Source organism: Protopterus annectens, chromosome 1.part1, assembly GCF_019279795.1.
Source record: "Protopterus annectens isolate FY-2018-M chromosome 1.part1, PAN1.0, whole genome shotgun sequence".
NCBI lineage: Eukaryota > Metazoa > Chordata > Ceratodontiformes > Protopteridae > Protopterus > Protopterus annectens.
The window spans coordinates 1958800359-1958821564 of record NC_056726.1 but is presented as its reverse complement, the minus strand read 5'-3'; the positions used below and the strand labels follow the sequence as shown (position 1 = coordinate 1958821564).

The window sequence follows — 21206 nt, the reverse complement described above, 5'->3', positions numbered from 1 at the left end:
AGTTGATTTATAAAGATTAATGATAACATTACTATGTGATAACATCAATCTATTCCACCATACCAAAGCTAGAAGGTGACAGCTTACCTTTGAAGCTAGCTGTAAGTTTAGCTATGCACACCATTTGCACCATACATAATTAATGAGGTTCATTAACATTCAATATTTTGGAATTTGGTTGTGAAAGTCTGTCTAAGTTCTCAAAATTGGTACCAATAGCTTGGTGTAACAGTAAGGTGTTGAGTGCAACTACCCAGTACGTATCAATAAACGAGGATATCTGCAGCATGTGCCCAGTGCTCTCCAATACTCTGCTCTCATCCTATCTGCGCCAACTTTAAAATGTAATATTGATACATTTAGTGCTCATACCATTGCCACATTTGAAATGAGAGGGACCTCAGTTAGCTTTTATCAAGGTGTTTTTGTACCATTGTCAACCAAAATATTGAGAATATCATCTGAGAGGAAGCTTCAGTGTGTCGGTGCACCAAACTGGACCAAAGAGGGGACTGCTCAGATGCTTACTTTATATGCTGGACATGAGCAGAGGATGACAGCACACATCAGGAACTTTGTGATGATCGGCATTTGGAACTGGATTGTGAGGGAGCATCATAGATCGACAGAGATCTACCAAACCAACGTGTAGGTTCACCACAGATATAATGGCCTCTAGGTTTACTATCATTTTAGCAATCACTACAATATTGAATCACTAAATAACATGACCAGGAGGTTGCAAGATGAGAATGTTAAGGACTACTTGTTCGAAATATGTCAAACAGTGGATCTCCATACCTGTGCAGACACAGGAACAAGTGTTAGCATGGGTTCTGAAGGTAGGCAAGACTGAGTGTTTGAACAAGTAGTCCTCGGCATTCTCGTCTTGTGACCTTTTTGTCATATTACTTAGAGATTTGACATTGTAATGATCATTAAAATAATAGTAAACCTGGCCTGCATTGAACGGATGCAGAGTATCTTTACTGACAGTTGCAGAGGCCAGATGCTAGCCAACAGATGCACATACATTAAATTAAATGCATTTGGTAAGCATATCTGTTTCTGTGACTGTTTCAAGTGTATTTTATGGGTATCTGTAGGGATAATAATAATGCAGATGTAGTCAACATTATTATATGGATGCATATCGAGGTTATTCACAACTATACTGGACTAGTGTACATATTCTGAATGAACTTTGATTATTACTGTGCATTCATATGGACTTCACACATTTGTTACTGATAGTCCATACATTCTCCTTTTAGAATCTGCACTGTGTTATTATGTCACTTAGCTCCAATGGTTAATCAGTAACACAAAGTAAGTGGTAATTTTCAAGGTGTGGGTTTAAATCCCTTTCCAGCCTATTTTTGAAAATATTGGCAGTTATGTAGATAGTACTGAACATCACATATGGAACACCCATAGTTGTTTGGCACCTTATACAGTGCAGATTTTTTTACGTATCCAGCATTTCCATGATTTACTAACGTCTATAGCGCTTAAGCCATTGATGACCATGCATTTCTCTGTTCTCCATAACGCAGCTAGAAGTATCACACAGTTAACTTCTGTAGATGTGAATGCTGAGGAATGCATACATTAGTAAGCTCTACATTATAGAAAATACATGATTGTAATATCCTTGTTTGTTCTAATCAGTTTTATGAATGCACGACAACTCTAGGTCAGCCTGGCTAAATTATGTAGGGGTTTGTTAATCAAAATGCAAGTATAAGACAGATAAACACATACCAATGTTATAACGTAGATAAATGCATATTCTGTTATTATTCCATATAGTTTTACCACATTAAAGGAAGTATTGTGTCCATTAGCTCAAAATGTTAAGCACTAGGTTACCGTGAATGTTTTGTGTACATGTGTGGGTTTGTAAATGATTTTAGCTCTTCATACATCATAGCAGGTATTACAGATCTACACTTGTATGGTAATTTATGCAGTCCAGCTTTTTACACATCTAGTATTTATGTGGTGCTTAAAGTGCTTAGGTCGTGGATGACTACGAATATTTCTGTTATCCTCAAAGTTTCTATAAACATCCCGCAATACTTCTGTATATCCACAACACTTTTATAAACATCCCACAATACTTCTGTATGTGTAAACAATGAGTAATATATACATTGGAAAGCTTTATATTGCAGAAAATACAATACTGTAATACCATGCTTGTTCTAATCACTTTTGTGAATGTAAAACCTGTGCAGGTCAGCGTGGCTGAAAAATGCTGGTATTTATAAAACAAAATGCAATTACAAGAAGTGTGGATACATTAACCTTATTCTGTTTTATGGCTGTAGGTTTACTGCTGTTTATGGAGATGTGTGTTATTGATTCATCTTGAAAAGTACCTTCTGATTATTTCCGCAAACTATGATAGTTTAACTCAGTATGCTGACACATATTGATGCTATATGGTGGATATATGTGTATTCCATCATTATTCTGTACAGGTTTACAACATTAAAGGAAGTGTGCAGTCTATTAGCTCAAAACATTAAGCATTAGGCCAATGTGAATGGTTTGAATCTCATTGTGGACTATTTTGGATGACATTCTGACAGTAACATATTTCCTGTTTAATAACAGATATGGGAGATACTTGTTTGGCAAGTTATGCATTACAGCATTTTACACAGCTAGTGTTTACATCATGCATTGATGTTTATAGCACTTAGATCAGGCATGATTACTAATATTTCCATCCTGCAAAGTTTTTAGAAACATCACACTTATGTCAATAAGGTTGTATGTGTAAATGCTGTGTTATACATGCATACATACATATATTACCTGTGCAGTTTGAATTACACAATATTATGTTACAGTCCATTATTGTTTATCACTGACTGCATTCATACCTAAATTACATTGTTATGTATTAAATACCACAGATAAACAGTAATTCCTATAATGTGTGGTTATATCTTTCTAGTGCAGTCACATGTTTTACTGTAAAGTATTATAAATTGAACTCTGAAGTGTTAGAGCTGTTTGTTATTGCTGTGAGCAATGTACTGACTAGCACTCAAGAATACATATTGCTGTGTTTCAAATGCACAGCACGTATGATGGAAGTTGTACTTCTTTTTATTTATCCTATAATTTAGAGGCACAATTTCACATTGTGCTTAATTCTTCCCTGAGTATTCATGCAGTTCAATTTTTTTAACTTCCATCAATCAATCAATACAATTGCAACCAAGATGTATTAGCCAGGCAGGTAGGAGACATTTTTATAGTACAGACATAGATGATAATTATAGGTTTAAATTTCTGTTTCTCCAGTTTGTATACAGTAATCTTCACATGTGTGCAGCTTTGAAAATAACACAGCAGTAACTGACTCAGTGAAACTACATTTCATGTCAAGGCTAGCTGACATGTGATTTTCACTGTTTTGTTGCTGTACACATCAATCCTCATATATTGACGTGGCACAATTCTGCTGTGACAGTAATATATCCTGTTTTCCCATTTGCAGGTGATGAATACATAGACCATAATTGGTCTTTCTGCATTGAGGATATCACAGGATTGGGGAGAAGTGGAGGGAAAGAGGTATGAGTCAACATTTATTTCTCCAGAAAGACACATAGCATAGTTACAAATCAGGCTTAAATGTGCATTCATTGCACCTTCAGGCATGCTAATATTACTGCCAGACTACCTAAAATGCATCTGCAATGTAAGTGCAGTAGTCACTGATTTATTGTGAATATCAGTATACATTTAAGTAAAATGTTGTCCTAGGAGTTTTAAACAGATTATGTTTGATAACTGCAGTTTATGTGATTGTTGCTGTCACAACCTAAATGACAGACATCTGTGTATAACTGTCATAGTGCACGTACTGTTCACTTTGTACATATCAAGTTGCTTATATTGTTGCTGTTGTTTGAACAGCAGGTGGTACTATTTTCCTGTTCTGTTGCTAAATGGGTGTCTTCTATCTCAATATTTTGAATGGTGTTGGCAGACAATTTTATGGCATGCATTTGAGTTTCCTGTGTCTTGTGCTTGTGTATAACTGCCCTATGATGGTTTTTTAATTCAAAATTACATAGTGTTTTCTATCAGTGTTGTGTCAAAAAACACTCATGTTTTTCTGGTATGTCTGACTTGCTACATAGTATAATTGTAATCATTATTGCAGTGTTTTAATTATGCAGGTACATATATATGCATAATATAAACTTAGGTAGAGACAGTGACACATTAGTAAACAAGTGTGTCTGTGTGTGTGTGTGTGTGTGTGTGTGTGTGTGTGTGTGTGTGTGTGTCATACACTAAAATTCTAGATGTCACATGATGTCTCTGTGATTGTTGGTTGTTCTAAGATTCTCTATTCCATTCCAATTATATGATGTTGTGATGTCAACTATTAACCATGTTGTATTGCTCATCTCATTTGCATATTCATTTTAAGTGAATCACTCATAAAAAATATTTCATAATGCAAAAAGTAAAATTAAAAAAGCACACCTAGTGAACAGTCAGCAACAACCCTCAATGCACTATAGACTGTTTGTCACTGAAGTAAATAAAAATACAGACTCCAGATGTCACATAAAATGGAGACTTTATGAATTCCAAACATAAAAGGAAGCCAACAACTTAAAAACATGCTTTCGTCCATTCAACTTTGACTTCTTCAGATCCATCTTACATATAAAACCTTTTTATTCTATTGTTGTTCTAACTGAATGATCATCTGACTGCATTTTTTTAAATGCAAGTCAAACAGATCTGAAGAAGTACAAAGTTGAATGGACGAAAGCACTTGACCACTTTTATGTAGTTGGCATCCTTTTATGTTTGGAAAGTCCCCATTTTTATATGACGCCTGGAGTCTGCATTTTTATTTACTTCAGGTATACTCTGGTTATAATCTCCATAATGAAAAATGTAATTGGCATACATAAGCATGTGAGGCACACACATACAAATATGCTTTTTTTGAAACAGTCACCAAGGCCATTGATGAGGGTAAGGCAGTTCACACAGCCTACCTTGACCTTGCAAAAGCTTTCGACACAATACCCCACTCGGGTATCATAGAAAAACTCACCAGCTTAAATGTAAACCCATATGTCACAATATGGGTTGCAAACTGGCTCAAGGACAGAACCCACAGGGTTAGAGTTGCTGGTGCCATGTCAGACTCCAAGCCAGTCACAAGCGGTGTCCCACAGGGCTGTGTCCTGGGCCCCCTCTTGTTTGGCATCTACTTTTCGGAAGTGCAGCCAAACATAGGAGGATTGTGGCTGACAAAGTTTGCAGATGACTGCAAACTGGGCGCCATAGTTGAAAATCCATCAGACACAGATATCCTTCAGAGAGGTCTCATAGAAATGGGTAACTGGTGCCAGAGCCATGGCCTTAAGCTAAACGCCAAAAAATGTATAGTCATACCCTTTGGTAAAAACAAGGTAACCCCAAGTTACCACATAGGTGGCAATCCATTAAGCACAGAAGAGGTTATCAGAGACCTGGGGACCCAAGTTGACAGTAACCTTTCTTTTGACACTCACATTGCCAAAGTGGTTAGGAGGACCTTCTACATTGCCCACCTGATTATGAAGGGATTCACATCCAGATCAAGGGAGGTTATTGTTCCCCTGTACTCTACACTTATCAGACCAATGATTGAGTACAATGCCCCATTCGGAATGTATCTTACCCGACACCTGCAACAATTGGAAAGACCCCAAAAGATCCTCACCAAAAGGATAAAGGGGCTCAAAAATATGCCATACGCTGCCCGACTGAAGAAACTCCAGCTCTATTCAGTCGCATACCATCTGCTCAGAGGTGACCTGTGCCTGATATACAAGGCCATGTCCAACCCAGAATTAATGGACATGCTCCATCTCAAAAAAATCCAAATCCACCAGAGCCACAAGAGCTAGAGACTTAAACCTCAACATGGATATAAATAGCATGTGCTGGAGGGACAGATTCATCACCCAGAGACTCCCTATGCTGTGGAACAGAATCCCGGTCCATGTGAGACAGAGCACCTCGTTGGCTCTGTTCAAGAGGAATCTTGACCAGTGGATGGGAGATCGTAGGTTTACCCCGGGGATCATCTCTGTATCACTGCTGGACAGAGGCACGGCAAACTAATGGGTATAGTATTCTTCAACCTAAGGGGTGGTGAAAGCCACACAACTCTGGCTAGGCTTATAAATGCCCTAGGGCAGATAGCCTAGTATGAACCTATGAACCTATGTACGTAAAGCTGTTTATCAGAACTTCTGATGGACATTGTAAGGCTGGTATGTTAACTGGGTTACACCAGGGGTCCCATTCTCAAAGCTATGCTGTTAGTGTTACTGTGAGACTATAGTGTAAGTCAACGTTGCATGTCACAGTGCCATAGAATTTTTGTCTTTAGATGCTATGATATATATGCCTGCTGGCTCTGCACATGTATATGTTTCGCATGCATACGGATGACTAGTATGTCTCTAAATGAACAATATATTCTCTGATAAACTGTGCATTGCATGCCATGTAACATATGGAGAAACATACTGAAACTGTATAATGGGCACAGACATGACCTTCTAATCGCATCATCAATATATGGATAGTAGAACACTGAGAATGTTGCATGATCCTGACAGTACAGCTGCTATTATCACAAGTTTGTTTGGATATTTTCAGGTTTGTTATTATACAAAGTATAAATACAACTCATGGGCCTTATTGTTTAACAATTATGTTTTAATGATGGCTGTGCTATACTGTGATATACCTTGAGCAAACATGTCACACATGCCCTGTCTAAAATGTTTTGATCATGTTAAGGGTATATCATATGCTGTCTTTATCATCATTATGTAGGTGCACATCTGATTGAGTTTGAAAATGACTGTGATGTATGTTACACACCATTTTGTACATTGTTAAGGACTGAATTCATGCCTTTGATTACATGTGGTGTTACAGCTGCATAAGTCATACAGTACTGTAATATCACATGCAGTAAAGTTACCACATGTAGACTGTGTCAGTTTGTATGACACTGGGGAATATGTGTTATGCATGTATAATATTTTTTCTGTGTTGATCCTTGACAGAGCATGAGACCCATGATGGCTCTAGTATTGTATGCAAAAGACATAGATGTGCTAGACCTCTCTCATGCACTTCTGACTCTAAGGATCAGGATGCTGACTATGACAGGGTTGATGATGTCATCATAGTAGATGACCACAACCTCAACAGTGAGATGATTTTTTAGGAGCAGATCCAGGAGGTGTTGACAGATATCTTCCAGACACAGACAGACCTGATGGAAAACTTCTTCCAGAACCCAGTGTGGACCATTTGCAACTCCTTCCAGGAGATCGCTAGAGAGATATTTCATGACATTCAACCACATCAGGATGGCCCCACAGGGCAAAAGTAGTACTGATCATTGAAATTGCCACACCCAGTGACTACCGTGTATATGTGTCAACTGTTAATTTTTGCAGAATGTTCAGATTTTTGCCTCATATTTTTGTTTTTCATACAATTGTGGTTTTCTGGCAAATTAGTGGTAAATCATTAAAGATTGAAGTTAGAAAATAATGACAGACATTTGAATTTCAGACTCCATACCCTTCAGAAAATTCATGCTAATGCAAAACCTGTTATTCTATCAATTTTCTAAATTTGTAGAAACAATATTAAAAATTGACCCTATTTTGGGCATTTGTACCACTTTTATTTATGGTTTTGCACAGATTTCTTGCTCTAAGAGGTTGAGAGGTATGCTACAGTGTCCTGTGTACAGAGAGACACAAAGTCATAAAATATCACGATTTGCAAGCAGAAACGAGAGCAATGTGGAAGAAAGATACCCAGATAGTTCCAATAGTAGTAGGAACAATGGGTCTTATAAAAAAGAGTCTACAATCATATTTAGTTATGCTATCAATAGATGTAATTCCATACAACTTACAGAATGAGTCATTACTGGGCACATTGTGGGTGGTGTGAAGAGCACTTTTGGCTGACATCAAAAAGAGTGAAACAATACTAATTTCATGAACTTTAATCATACTTTGACTTAGGAATGGGGTCCATTCCCATCATGGTATTATAAACCCAAAAGATTTGGAGAAATTATAAACAGAAAGGCCATAATTATTGTCTGCATGATCCACTTATATAATGCTACCATCAGGGTGTTTCCCATATCCAACTATTTACAGTACAGGCACAATTGTGCAGGCATTGCTTATTACTGTCATGCTTTGCTGACTTGCATCATAGTGTACACTGCACATATCATGTCAAATGTGACTTTATGTTGCAGCTGTAGTATGACACACATTACCAAATTATGCATGCAATAACCAATTTGATGTACGTGGTATGTTGTAATTACTGCATATGTTGCTCTACATGGGTAGGGGTGCTACTCGTGTGTGTGTGTGTGTGTGTGTGTGTGTGTGTGTGTGTGTGTGTGTGTGTGTGTGTGTGTGTGTGTGTGTGTGTGTGTGTGTGTGTGTGTGTGTGTGTGTGTGTGTGTGTACTTTTATTTGTGGTGTGGTGTAGCATAATATTATGTCCAATACACTCTGGCTCTGTATGTGAGAGATATGACTATTGCAGTTACTGTGACAGAAGAGAATATAAAAACTCACATACTACATTATTCCCTATACTTCACACATAACACAATGAGGTGTGTCTATTTTGTTTATTTTCACTTGTTATCCATGTGTATGCATTGCAACCATTTCTCTTTTGGTTGTTGCTGTCTTATGTCTATTGAGCAATATGAGAGTTCCTTGCTTATTTGATTTCTGTACCATTGTTGTGCCATGCAATCACGCTGGTACAATGGCTTTGTGTTTGCATGTAGTGGTGAATACTGTGTCATGTTATATCAAATTACTGTAACAGGTATATATGATCAGGTATCCTTCGGATACTGAAAAAAAAAATGCAAACAAGTGCCTGTAGCGCAGACTGTGGCAACTATACCAAGAATTGTTGTTGTTGGTGCAATCTGCACTACAGGCTCTTGTTTCTGTTTTTTTTTGGAGTTTACATCTTAATTTTTATGGACGCTTCTTGGGTACAGTCCATTACTGACCTTAGAAAACTTGAAGGAATGAGGAAGAAAAAGTATATTGGGACGCTGATCGGAGAGTTCACCCCAGCTCATTCAACTGCTTTCAGCCAGTTTGGTGGAGGCAAGAGCCAGTCAAGTAATGCCCGTGTTGCCTGGCAAGCAGGATATAGTTTTTAAGGGACAACAGAAGTGCAGCAGAATCCCTATATGTACAGGATACTGATGTAAAGCTCGTTTTATTATTTTTAAGATTGATTAAAGTTGATTAAAGTTTTATTTCAGCCCGTAGTCCATTTGGTTGATTTGCACCCCAGAGTGTCTGGTTTTAAAGTATCCTTCACATACTGCATAGACATTCACTGGTCTGTTACTGAATATACAGAAAATGTGATGCTTTACTTAGCATCATTCATAAATCCCTTATTTGTCCTTATAGCGCTTATGTCAATAGCTGGTCTTTTTTGATAATAGCTTATCTTAAGATCTGTACAGATGGATCTGCATACACGTCCATGTGCTTGCATTTGTATGTATGCAATGATTTACACAGATGCACATGTGTATAGACGTATTATGATCAACACACAACTGCACTTCTAATATATAACTGGCTTACAGTTGAACTGCTGCTAGCTTAGTTGACAGCTGTATTCAATATCCACTGTGTACTGGAATGACTCCACCCCCCTTTTTTTCTAGAACACACACCTCCCATCTGTCATACACATTTTGGTATGACTGTCACACAATCTGCAACATCTGAGCACTGACGTGTGTATAGGTACATTTGTATTTTTGCATTGCACCATGGCAAGTATGCATCCCTGCCCCATTTGTGCATTTTCCTTCATCTATGTTGAGGAGTCTGAATGTGTGCTGTATGTGCACATTATTACTTCTTATTTATGGTTATTTCCAGCCTTTTTCTGCCATGTACTGCAATATTTTATTATTTGTTTATACTTGCTGTTTTGCCCTCCTCATCTTTCCCTGTTTTTCCATTCCTTCCTTTCTCAAAAAAAAAAAAAAAATGGGGTGTATTCCCACACAAAATACCAATGCCCATCTGACTCTCCATCAGACCTATTTGTTCATACCGCTTGTGTGTCCCTCTTCTTCACTCTCATCTCACCTCTGCTTTTCTTTCACCCTGTTTCCTTGGCTGAGTTTGTCATTTGTGTTCCCCACATGTGCTCTGCACCCATTGTTAGCTACTGTTAGCTATGGTGAAAATGGCTGTGATTAACCTTCACCTTATTAATTTAATTTTTTATTAGAAATGTTGTGGATTCCATTGAATTTTGCAAATTGTGATGAGTGTATTTATATATATATACATATATATATATATATATATATATATATATATATATATATATATATATATCCATCTGTGAATTACAATATCTATAATTGTTTGTGGATATTTGTTACTTTTCAGACAGGTTGCTGTACTGCACATTTCTGTTCCTTTAACAATTTTGACTTATTACAGTCAGTTGCATTGAGGTCTTATAACTTCAATAGATGTAATTGGTAAAGCATATATAATCTCAGTTTATGAACAATTTTTCTTGACATACAGACTTCATATGAATGCTTGAGGTTGCGCAGACTTTGCTGGTTAAGTCTGCTTTGTACTGAGTTGTTCTCTGTACACTGAGGCATATTTGCATATCACTTGGTTATCTGCAACTTTTGTGTGGAACTCGGTGAACTGCGGCAGATTCTGCAAACTTTATGGAATCCGACCCATGATGTAGACAGAGGTTCAGCTGCTCATCTTCCAACTTTTAATTCTTTTATTTTTATTTATTCAAGCTTTGCTTCATTACACAAAACTGCAGCCTAGCTGTACAATGTTCTACACTATTTTTGCTTTAAAGAATTGGATTCTTCATGGAACTTGAAGTAATTTCCCATTTGCTCATTTGCATTTCACTGTTCTATACCTCCTACGGTTAGTATAAACACATAAAACTGTTACACCTGATCCTGCAGTGTAAGACTGATATTGGAAAATCACTTCATGCTGGTAAGATCATGCCACATTAAATGGGATTCATAGGTGTTTACTAGGCTAACAGCCTAGCCATGCATCCCAAATCTCTGACAAGTTCTGATACCCTTGATAAGTGTAAGCAATGTCTTGCAAGATGAATCATTTACAAGCAGGGACCTTGGAGATGAACCATTTATAGGTTGTCTGTGCTCATTAGAGACATAGGTGCCAAACCAGGGATGAATTTCCTGTTCCCCATTCAATTGTCCTAGTTACATTTAAATTGGGTTAGGGAGGAAATCTGCTCACACATGGATGGGAAGCCTGTTCCAGAGATTAGATACTCTCTGGGATACATGTCTCTCTCTCCACCAGGTCCTATTTATATCACAGGCAAGGTTTAAGTCTTTAGAATGGGTAATTCTGATGCTGTTTCTTTTGTGGATATGCAGGAGGTCCATCAGAGTGGGGTATGACAATGCCCTGTATGACAAGCATAGATCTCAGCCTGTATGAGACAGAATACAGGGAGTGGGCTTTGAAGCAGTCTACATAGGATATTTTCCTTACACCCTGTATTCTTTTAATGAGGAGCCTTTGTGGACTTTCTAGTTGTTGGATATACCTGGTTATGTACATACCTAAGGGACACTGTACTCAGTGATAGGTCTGATGAATGCTGAATATAGTGGAACAATGACTTCCTTAGACCTAGATGCCACACCTTTGTTTATAAGTTGCTCAATATTTAATGATTTCCTCATTACTGTAGACAGAGTCGTAACCATGTCCCAATTTATGGTTATGGGTTATAACCATATCCCAGTTTGTGCTATGCCTATAAAATTTGTGGATCTCACAGTTCATTACTGGTGTTCCTTGACTTGACATATTTTTACTTCTGAATGCAAATTGTATTTTCCTTGTCTATATTTTTCTGGATGAAGTGCATTCATTAGCTGCTGTATATCACTTTCTAAAAGTTGTTTTCCCTGCCTCTTTTAGAACTTTTCATTTAAAATACAATTAATTTGACCAGAGTAGCAGACACTGTAGAAGCACCTAAATAGCCACTATGTAATCAAAAGAAGTTTAGAATAATCAAGGAAATAAAAAAGAAAAATGAGCAGAGACTTTTAGGCATGTGGCAGTTCAGGCATAGCTGATTTTTTAGTATTATGAGCTTCTGAAGAATAAAAATAAATGCAAATCCTTAAGCAGTGGCACAACAAAGTGGAATATGTTGATTCTTTGTGTTCATGCTGGGCAGAAAAGGCATTAAGAAAACCTGGAAATGTTTGATCACCAGAAGATGGAGGTTTTCCTGCAAACTACAATAGATGTTCAGTGCAAACCGTCAATATGGTTTAATGAAAGTTCATCTTTGGTAAAAACTCTGTACCCATGAACTACCACATAGCTGGTAGTCTACTTAATGCCAAAAATGTGATGAGACCTTGGGACACAGGTGGACAGTAGTCTCTCCTTTGATAATCACATCGCCACAGTGGTCAAGAAATCCTTCTACGTGGCTCATCTCATCACAAAAGGATTCTCATCCAGAAAAAAAAGAGGTCATTGTTCCCCTCTACTCTTCACTCATTAGACCTATTATAGAGTACAATGCCCCTTTCGGTATGTACCTCACAAGACATCCACAACAACTGGAAACACCATAGAAATACCTCACAAAGAGGATTACTGGCCTCAAACAGATGTCCTACGCAGACCGTCTCAAAAAACTACAGCTTTACTCCATCGCATATCGCCTACTCAGGGGTGATCTCTGCCTAACATACAAAGCTATGTCAAACCCAGAGCCGTTGGGCATGCTCCACTTAAAGAAATCCCAATTCCTCCGAGCTACATGCTCTAGGAACCTAAACCTTGTCACCACAATAAACAGAACATGCTGGAGGGATAGATTCCTGTCCCAGAGACTTCCCATACTCTGGAACAGACTACCTATCTATGTCAAACAGAGCTCCTCATTAGCACTCTTCAAGAAAAATCTTGATGATTGGATAGGAAATGGGAAATTCACCACAGGGATCACTTCTGTGGCTCTGGTCGACAGGGGGACAGGAAAATAATTTTCTTGGGTGGCGAAAGCCAGGGTACATTTTTTGGCTAGGCTTATATAGGCCCTAGGGCCAATAGCCTAGTACCTACCTATGAACCTATGAGTGCATAGGGCTATCTTAGCAAAAATGGAGATGGAGTTGCAAAGTTTATTTGAATCTATTAGTGAATCAGGAATAGCTTGTCAAGGAGGTGATCCTTGGACCTGAAGACAACATTAGCAGACATTGTTAAAGATTTGGAAGAAGCCATGTACAACAGGACTGAAGGTGAGTTTTTGTCAAAAAATAATAATAAAAAAATAAACTGATACCTCATTTCCATGACTCAGAAAACCATGCATGATTAAATAATATAGTAGTAGATGAATTCCAAGAAAGGTGGAAGGCAAGAATGTAGAGAAGTTTCTTAAATGCGTTTCTGAAGCTTTATGGTTTCCAGAGTTCCAGAAATGTACATGATAAAAGACAAGCAGGGCTTTGGCTCCTTTTTGTTTTTTTGCAAACACAACTCATTCTTTGTACAAACATAAATTTGGAGAACAAAGGTCTGACTACAAAAGCATATAATATTATTAAAGAACACAAATGAGGGTGGCCTAATGGTTAAGGTGTTTGCCTTACAAACACAAGGTGCAGGGTCTTGAGTCTCTCAAGGGATAATTGGCTAGGCTTAAAATGGCTCGCAAGGGCAGTTAGCCTAGTACTAATCTATGATCCTATGATCCAGTGCAAACTAGAAAATGGCTGGGCAAATAACTACATATATATTCTTGAAGAAAACAGTGGCTTAAGGTATAAAAGTAATAAGTAGAAGAGTTCAAATCATTGCATGGAAATGCTTACCCAAGTCCTGCTGTACTTCTAGTAGGTTGCAAAAGACATTTCCAGATTCTCCGAAGGAATGCTGGCATTATGAAACTGAGGTGGTAGGGAAATGGACACATATATTCCATGTGTGCCCTACAAGAGATGGGTTTGGGCCATGTATGCAAAATACTGACTCCAAATTATGGCTATAGATGGGGTTATCTCTAAAAAAATGACATATTTCTGGGAATATTTGGGTTGTTAGACTGGAATCAGATGGATAGGGACTTAGCAAACATTTTGACAGGCTAGAAGGCTATTACAAAAATGTGGAAGAAGAGTAAATTCACCAAATATGGAGAAATGTTTAGATGATACAAATAATGAACAATCAGGAAACAGTTCTAAAAATGTCCATACTCATGTATTGCATTTTTCTTTCACTCTGTATATAATGTTATGTATATATTGTGATTACCCTGGGTTACTACTGGAATAGGTCCAATGGGATCAGTACCCTACTTCAGTTAACAAATTCAAAATAAAAATAAAACTGGGCAGAGCAGAAACAATGTGAAAATGAAGTGAAACTGCTGGGAGAAATATATTATGGAAAGAAAAAAGCAGCATGAAATCTGAAATGCCCATATAGGAACGAAGGATTCTCAATGAAAATAAAGGAGGATTTGTGCCAGATTCCCACTAAGTGTATGAACAAACATGCAAACAGGTGCAGCAAAATAGGGGCTGCAACAGCCAGTTTAATGGAGTAACAATGAGTTTCAGTGTTCACAATTTCTAGATGGTAAAATATTTTCTGAGTGTCAAGACTTGCAAAATAGGTTCCTTATCTTACAATAAGAAGCCTTCTATGTGGAGCTTTACTCTCCATGCTTTAAGTAAAGATGCATCTGTTTGCATTTTCCTTGTCTACAAAATAAATAAATAAATAAATAAATAACAAGTAATACTGCTGATAAAATGACCAATTCCAAAATAAATGTACCATTTTTTATCCCCTTTTCTTGTTATGCAGGGGACTATGACCTCCTACATGCCCTTAATGTATGTAATCTACTAAATTCCACTCATCTCAGGAATAAAGAGGAGCATGGAACACGTCACAACATGCCAACAACAGCTAAGATGATAGGTGTAAAAAACAGCTGCAATATGCTTAATTTCAAAAATTTGCACAAAAGAACTATTTCTTTCCATCATGAAGTGAAAGCAGTCTTCAGCAACAAAGACTGAATTTACTGAATCCAGCAGATTAAAACAAGACTTGTGAATCTCACTAACCTGAAGTGGGTGACTATGGATCTGCACAGCCTCAGACGTTTGAAATTTTAAATACTTAAAATTTAAGTCTTTATAATATGCTTGTTGTTTTTCTTACAGTCCAGAGGTTGCAATAGTTACATTTTATTTTTAAAGACAAAAAGGTAATTGAATTTGCTGTCTCAATGCAACTTTGCAGCAACATATACTTGCCTCATCGTCCTATCACTTCATCTATTGTTAGTACATGGCAGTGTGTTACTGTAGTGTGGCATCTGTTAAAAAGCCTATTCAGCAACACTGTTACTGTAAACAAAACCAGATACATAATAATAATAAATTCTTAAATGTTATGAAATATGAAGGTTACATTTTATAAAATTAATGTATGAAACAGCCTGTTAAAAAGCCTATTCAGCAATAATGTTATGGTAAATAAAACCAGATACATAATAATAATACATTTTTAAATGTTATGAAATATTTATTTCTTTATTATTTATTTACATTTGCTTCCCACGAGTGTCCACTGTGGTGGAATGAACCCGTTTTCAATGGAGGCCTGGGGAGAAAAGCTCCAATAGACATGCAAGTACAACATTCAGTTAATTAAAAATTGGATTAACAAAGCAACAATTATCTACAACAAAGCTAAAAATAGTTACAAATGAGATGAAGAAGTTTAACAGACAGAAGTGGATCATAACATTACATAAACATCAATTGAGAAGAAGTGAACAATAACTATATACAATGCAATTGGCAGTGTGCAGTAAATAGAAATGTCTAACAAAGACATGGGCAGTGGATAATGGAGAAAAGAACGAAGGAAAATAAATACATGGAGTCACATTGCTGTTACAATGAGTTACATGGTCACATTGTATAAAACTAATGAATGAAACCGTTGTTGTCAACCTTTACTGCCTGCATCCACAATGAAAAAAATGGTATACATTCATTTGATCGGCCGGTGGAAGGTCGACCGGAATGCAATCGAAAGCAGTGCAGCAAAAACTCAATAATGCAAACGCAATTGTTACAAATCGCAAAATATCCCCCCTTTTTGACCCATGGTAGCACTTGTTTAGGTGGTACAGTGGTTGGAAATGTTGCATTCGGTGTTTTGTATGACATTCCGACCGTTCACCACTGAGAAATTTGACAATTAAACTTGGTGTTATACCCAACTGAGCAATGTTAACTCGATCAAATGAATGTATTCCTGAAAAAATACCAGAGTTTAAATATTCTGATTGCTAATAACTCCTGCTAATTTAACTGCCATAAAATAAGTAACATGTGGTTCAAGAAGTGTTCGCAGTGACTAAAAATAGTTATAGTCAAGCAAATAGTTATTGATAAGTAAATAAAATAAAAGTGTTTGTAAAACTGGACATCTTTGTCCCAGCTGAGTGAAGGAATGCCACTGTCATCCCTTTATACAAAGGCGGAGCATCCACTCATCCAGGAAATTACAGACCCATCAGCCTAACTAGCCAGATCTGCAAGGCCATGGAACGGATTATCATGGACCTCATTAACAGGGACATTGGCAACCTCCAATCACTTGACCCCACACAGTTTGGCTTTTTCAAGGGAAGGTCAGGTCTGTTAAATCTGGATGACTTCTTTGAGATAGTCACCAAAGCCATGGATGAGGGGAAGATGGTGCACACCGCCTACCTTGACCTGGCCAAGGCCTTCAACACTATTACCCACTTGGGCATAGTAGATAAACTCTCTCCACTAGGTATCACTCCATATGTTATCAGATGAGTAGCAAACTGGCTCACTGATAGAACCCACTTAATCAAAACAGGGGACACCACCTCACCCAGTAGACCCATAACAAGCAGCATACCCCAGGGATCAGTCTTGGGGCCTCTGTTATTTGGGATATACTTCTCTGAGGTGCAGGCCAAAAACCAGTGGGATATGACTGATCAAGTTTGCAGATGACTGCAAGCTGGGCATGGTCATCAATTCTCCAAGTGATGTGGACGTCCTCTAAGAGGGTCTCACCCAAACAAATGACTGGTGACAGCAACATGGCCTCAAGCTGAATGCCAAAAAATGAATCATCATCCTCCCTTTGGGGAAAGTGATGTCCCCACATATTATCACATTAATAACAATGTCTTAAGCACACAATCAGTCGTGAGGGATTTGGGTACCTAGGTTGATAGCAGCCTGACTTTTGACCACCATGTTCCTTCCATTATATGGAAAGCTTTCTATGTGGTGCACCTCATAAATAAGGGTATCTCATCCAGGGACAAAGAGATCAAAACATCCCTGTATTCTTCCTTTATAAGACCAACTATTGAGTACAATGCCCCCTTTGGCATGTACCGTGCAAAACATGGAGCAGCTTGAGAGACCATAGAGGTTCCTCACCAGAAAAATCCAGGGCCTCCAACATCTATCCTACACAGATAGGCTAGAAGCCCTGTCCCTCTACTCAGTTTCATACAGACTCCTCAGAGGAGACCTCTGTCTAGTATACAAAGCAATCTCAGACCCCACCTTGATGGGGCTGCTGCATATCTGCAAGTCAGGCTCCACTCGAGTAACCTGCATGTGCAACCTCAACCTGGTTTGTGACATCAATAGGACTTATTGATGGGACAGATTTGTGTCCCAGAGACTCCTCCATCTGTGGAATACACACCCTCTCCATGTTAAGTAGAGTACCTCATTATCCCTTTTCAAGCGCAACCTAGATAACTGGAAGGGAAACAGAAAATACACCCCCTGGGATTCCACCTGTGTCCCTGCTGGACAGGGACTTTGGGAGCTGACTTGTCTAAACATAGGCTAAACTACTGGCTAGTCTTATAAGGCCTCAGGCCCAATAGCCTAGTAACTTCCTATGATCCTATAAACAGTTACATATCAACCCAGCTGTCTTTGTATTGTTGTGAACATCTGAAAAACAACTTAATAACTGTAATGAGAAGGTATGTTATAATGACTGGTAAACAAAAGGCTCCATTATGTGGCTACTTGCAAAGTCAGAAAATGGGGACATCATCATCTTCGTCCTCAACCTCCTGTACCCCCTTTTTCGATTTTTGCATTTTTTTCCCTACATGGGATCAGGGTGACACATCAGCTGTCACCATCTATCTCAGTTCAGTGCCACTGTAACAGATCTTCTCTCACACAATCCTTCCATCTCTTTGCTGGCCATCCTCATTTTCTATTGCCATCTTCGTGTCACTCCCAAATCTTCATCAAATTGTCTTCTGTTTTCCTGCACGTGTGTCAAAGCCTCCATAATCATTTCTCTTTGACCTTTTCTGCAACTGGATCTGCTGTGGTTTCGGTTTCTGTCTGATATCATCCTTTCTTTATTTGTCCCACAGTGGGCCTCCTACCACCCATCTCAGGCACTAAACATCCATTTGTCTCTAGCTTCCAAACCTACTCTTCCTTCACTGCCCAAGTTTCTGTACCACACAGAAGTATTGGTCAGGCTGCTATTTTGTATACCTTGTTTTTTAGCTTCTTTGGCATTCTTCTGTCACAAACTGCCCTTGTCACTCTGTACCAATACCTTTCAATTGTCCAGATTTTTGCTTCATATTTTTGGTCTGTTCCTCAGAAAATGTGTGGTTTTCTGACAAATCACTACAGATTAAATTCACTAAATAATGACATACATTTGACTTTTAAACTTCACATTCATTAGAAAATGCACGGTAACACAAATTATGCTATTTTAGCAAGTTTCTAGGTTTATAAGAACAAAATTTAAAATTTATCCCCATTTTGAGGCCTTTGTCTCCCCACTTTTATAGGCTTTGTCTACATATATTGTACTAGTAGTTTGAGAGGTATATCTGTACCAGTTGGCTGCAGCACCTCTGATTCTAACTATGATCTCCTCATTCAGGCTTTCCTTCTCTTCAACCACCAGTGCCAGACACTTGAAGGTTTTACCTTGTTCCCTATTTTCCCCTTCTATCTCAATTTCCAGCCTTAATCTAATTTCCCTCATCTGCTACCATTACAACTGTCTTATCTGAACTCAGTGTTGTGCCGCTTCCCTTCTGTTTTGAATTCTATTCCCCTGGACTTTGCTGAACCTCCTGTTCAGAGTCTGACTGCAATGCCACATCATCTGCTTTGATGATGTGTCCCTTTTAATCTGTCAAATAATGCTGTCCATCACCAGGATGAAGAGCAGTGGCCTGAGAGCTGACCCCCTCATACACCCCCCACTCCCAGTGGGAAACTCTCTGCGAGTCCAACCTCTGGCTGTAATTGTATCATTGGGTCCTTGTACACAGCCTGGTCTAATTTACAGAGCTGTGCAAAATCAACCACTTCAATGGCCTAGATAAACAGACTACATAAAAAATTAATTAAATAAAAATACTCTGTGAATATAATTAATACCATTAATAACCAGGCTATATATCTGCCATACCTCAAACTAGCAACTTTTACTGAAAGACACTCTCTTCCTATTTTAACCTTATCTTTTCTCTTTAATCCAAATATTGTGTACACTTGTCCTGTGTTGTAATAATAATAATGTGGCTTGTTTTGGTTTTTATTAGTTATTGGTTAGCCAATGCTTGTTGGTCCACCATGGCTTTTTCCATTTTTTATTAGTTATTTGTTATCCATTCCTTGGTGGTCCACTGTGGCTTTTTTAGTTTTTTATTAATTATTGGTTAGCCTTTCTTGGTGGCCCACCGTGGCTTTTTTGTTTTTTATTAGTTTTTGGTTAGCCACTTGATCTTCTCTACTTTGTTGGGTTTACTATGCTCTACTGTAATTAAGGTTTATCTTTACTCAGTGTTTCTGTTTTTTTTTTCCTGTATCCTTATCTGTGATTTGAAGTTTTTACATAAATACTTTCTTCCAATTGCTATTATTTCTGAAATGTATCTGCACTGTTTGTCATATTTGCTTCACCTATAAGCATATTATCAACATTTAGTGCTATGTTATACTAATTTTCACGTGTATTTATACTCTCTCTGTAACTTGTATTTATTTGTGCAGCTTTTTCCCCAGGCCTCCACTGAAAAGAGCATGCAGATTGTCCCAGTAAACAAGTACTAAATAAATAGAATAAAATAACATTTTTGCTTAAGAGGATGTGAACTAATGCAGTGTCATCTTCTGTATGCCATTCTTTGTGATTCTTATGGCTAATAGATTTGGAAAACAGTAGAACATGGTTATGTCATAAATATTTTGTCCAAGTCGGAGCTAAAGAACTTATTCTGAAACTGTTTTATCAAGGCATGTCTTAGAAAGGTGAAGAGACAGCTTTACAAAAGTTAGACTTTTCTAAAATAAAAACAGCACATGCTGAAGCCTCAGAAAAAAATCAATAAATAAATAAATAATCCTTGAAAAAACTATTACCTTCTTCAATTGCCTCTTGTACCTTTTGTGAGTCAGATGAAAGGTAGAGGTTAGTATGATAGGCTTTCAGGTAATCAATAGGACTCTTGCCTCCAGTCATGCAGAATCTCTCAATTGAAAGATCTGAAATGCAATCAAGAATGTCAAACCTCAGAATCGAAGTACTGCTTCACACACATTATTTTACATTCTGCTTTGGGGGCTGATTTCCAGCAAAACATGCAGTAATCTATGCTGAGAAAATAAAGACTAGGAAAAAGCTGCAAGATCCCACACACTTTATGTTCATACAGTATAATCGCCATGACTGAAAATGATGGATGGGGAAAGGTTGGCAAAATGATTAAGGCCTTTACCATACAAATAAAAAGCACACAGTTTGATTCTTACCTCTGGTTATTGGCTAGGCTTGTAAAAGTCTACAGACTGGTAGCCTCAGATTTACCTAGGAACCTGTAAGTAAACTAAGTGGGATGTTTCCCACATTTTAAATTCACAGTCTCATATGAAAGTTTTTGGAAACATTCCA

At 37.8% G+C, this 21206-nt stretch overlaps 1 protein-coding gene across 1 annotated transcript in view; it reads right to left on the bottom strand.

The window, feature by feature from the left end:
- LOC122813058 (cytosolic 5'-nucleotidase 1A-like) overlaps positions 1–21206 on the bottom strand; it is a 701175-nt gene that overhangs the window by 131774 nt on the left and 548195 nt on the right. The window contains exon 4 of the mRNA XM_044085180.1: positions 20678–20800. Coding sequence (XP_043941115.1) covers positions 20678–20800 — 123 coding nt within the window. The remainder of the gene's footprint in view (positions 1–20677; positions 20801–21206) is intronic.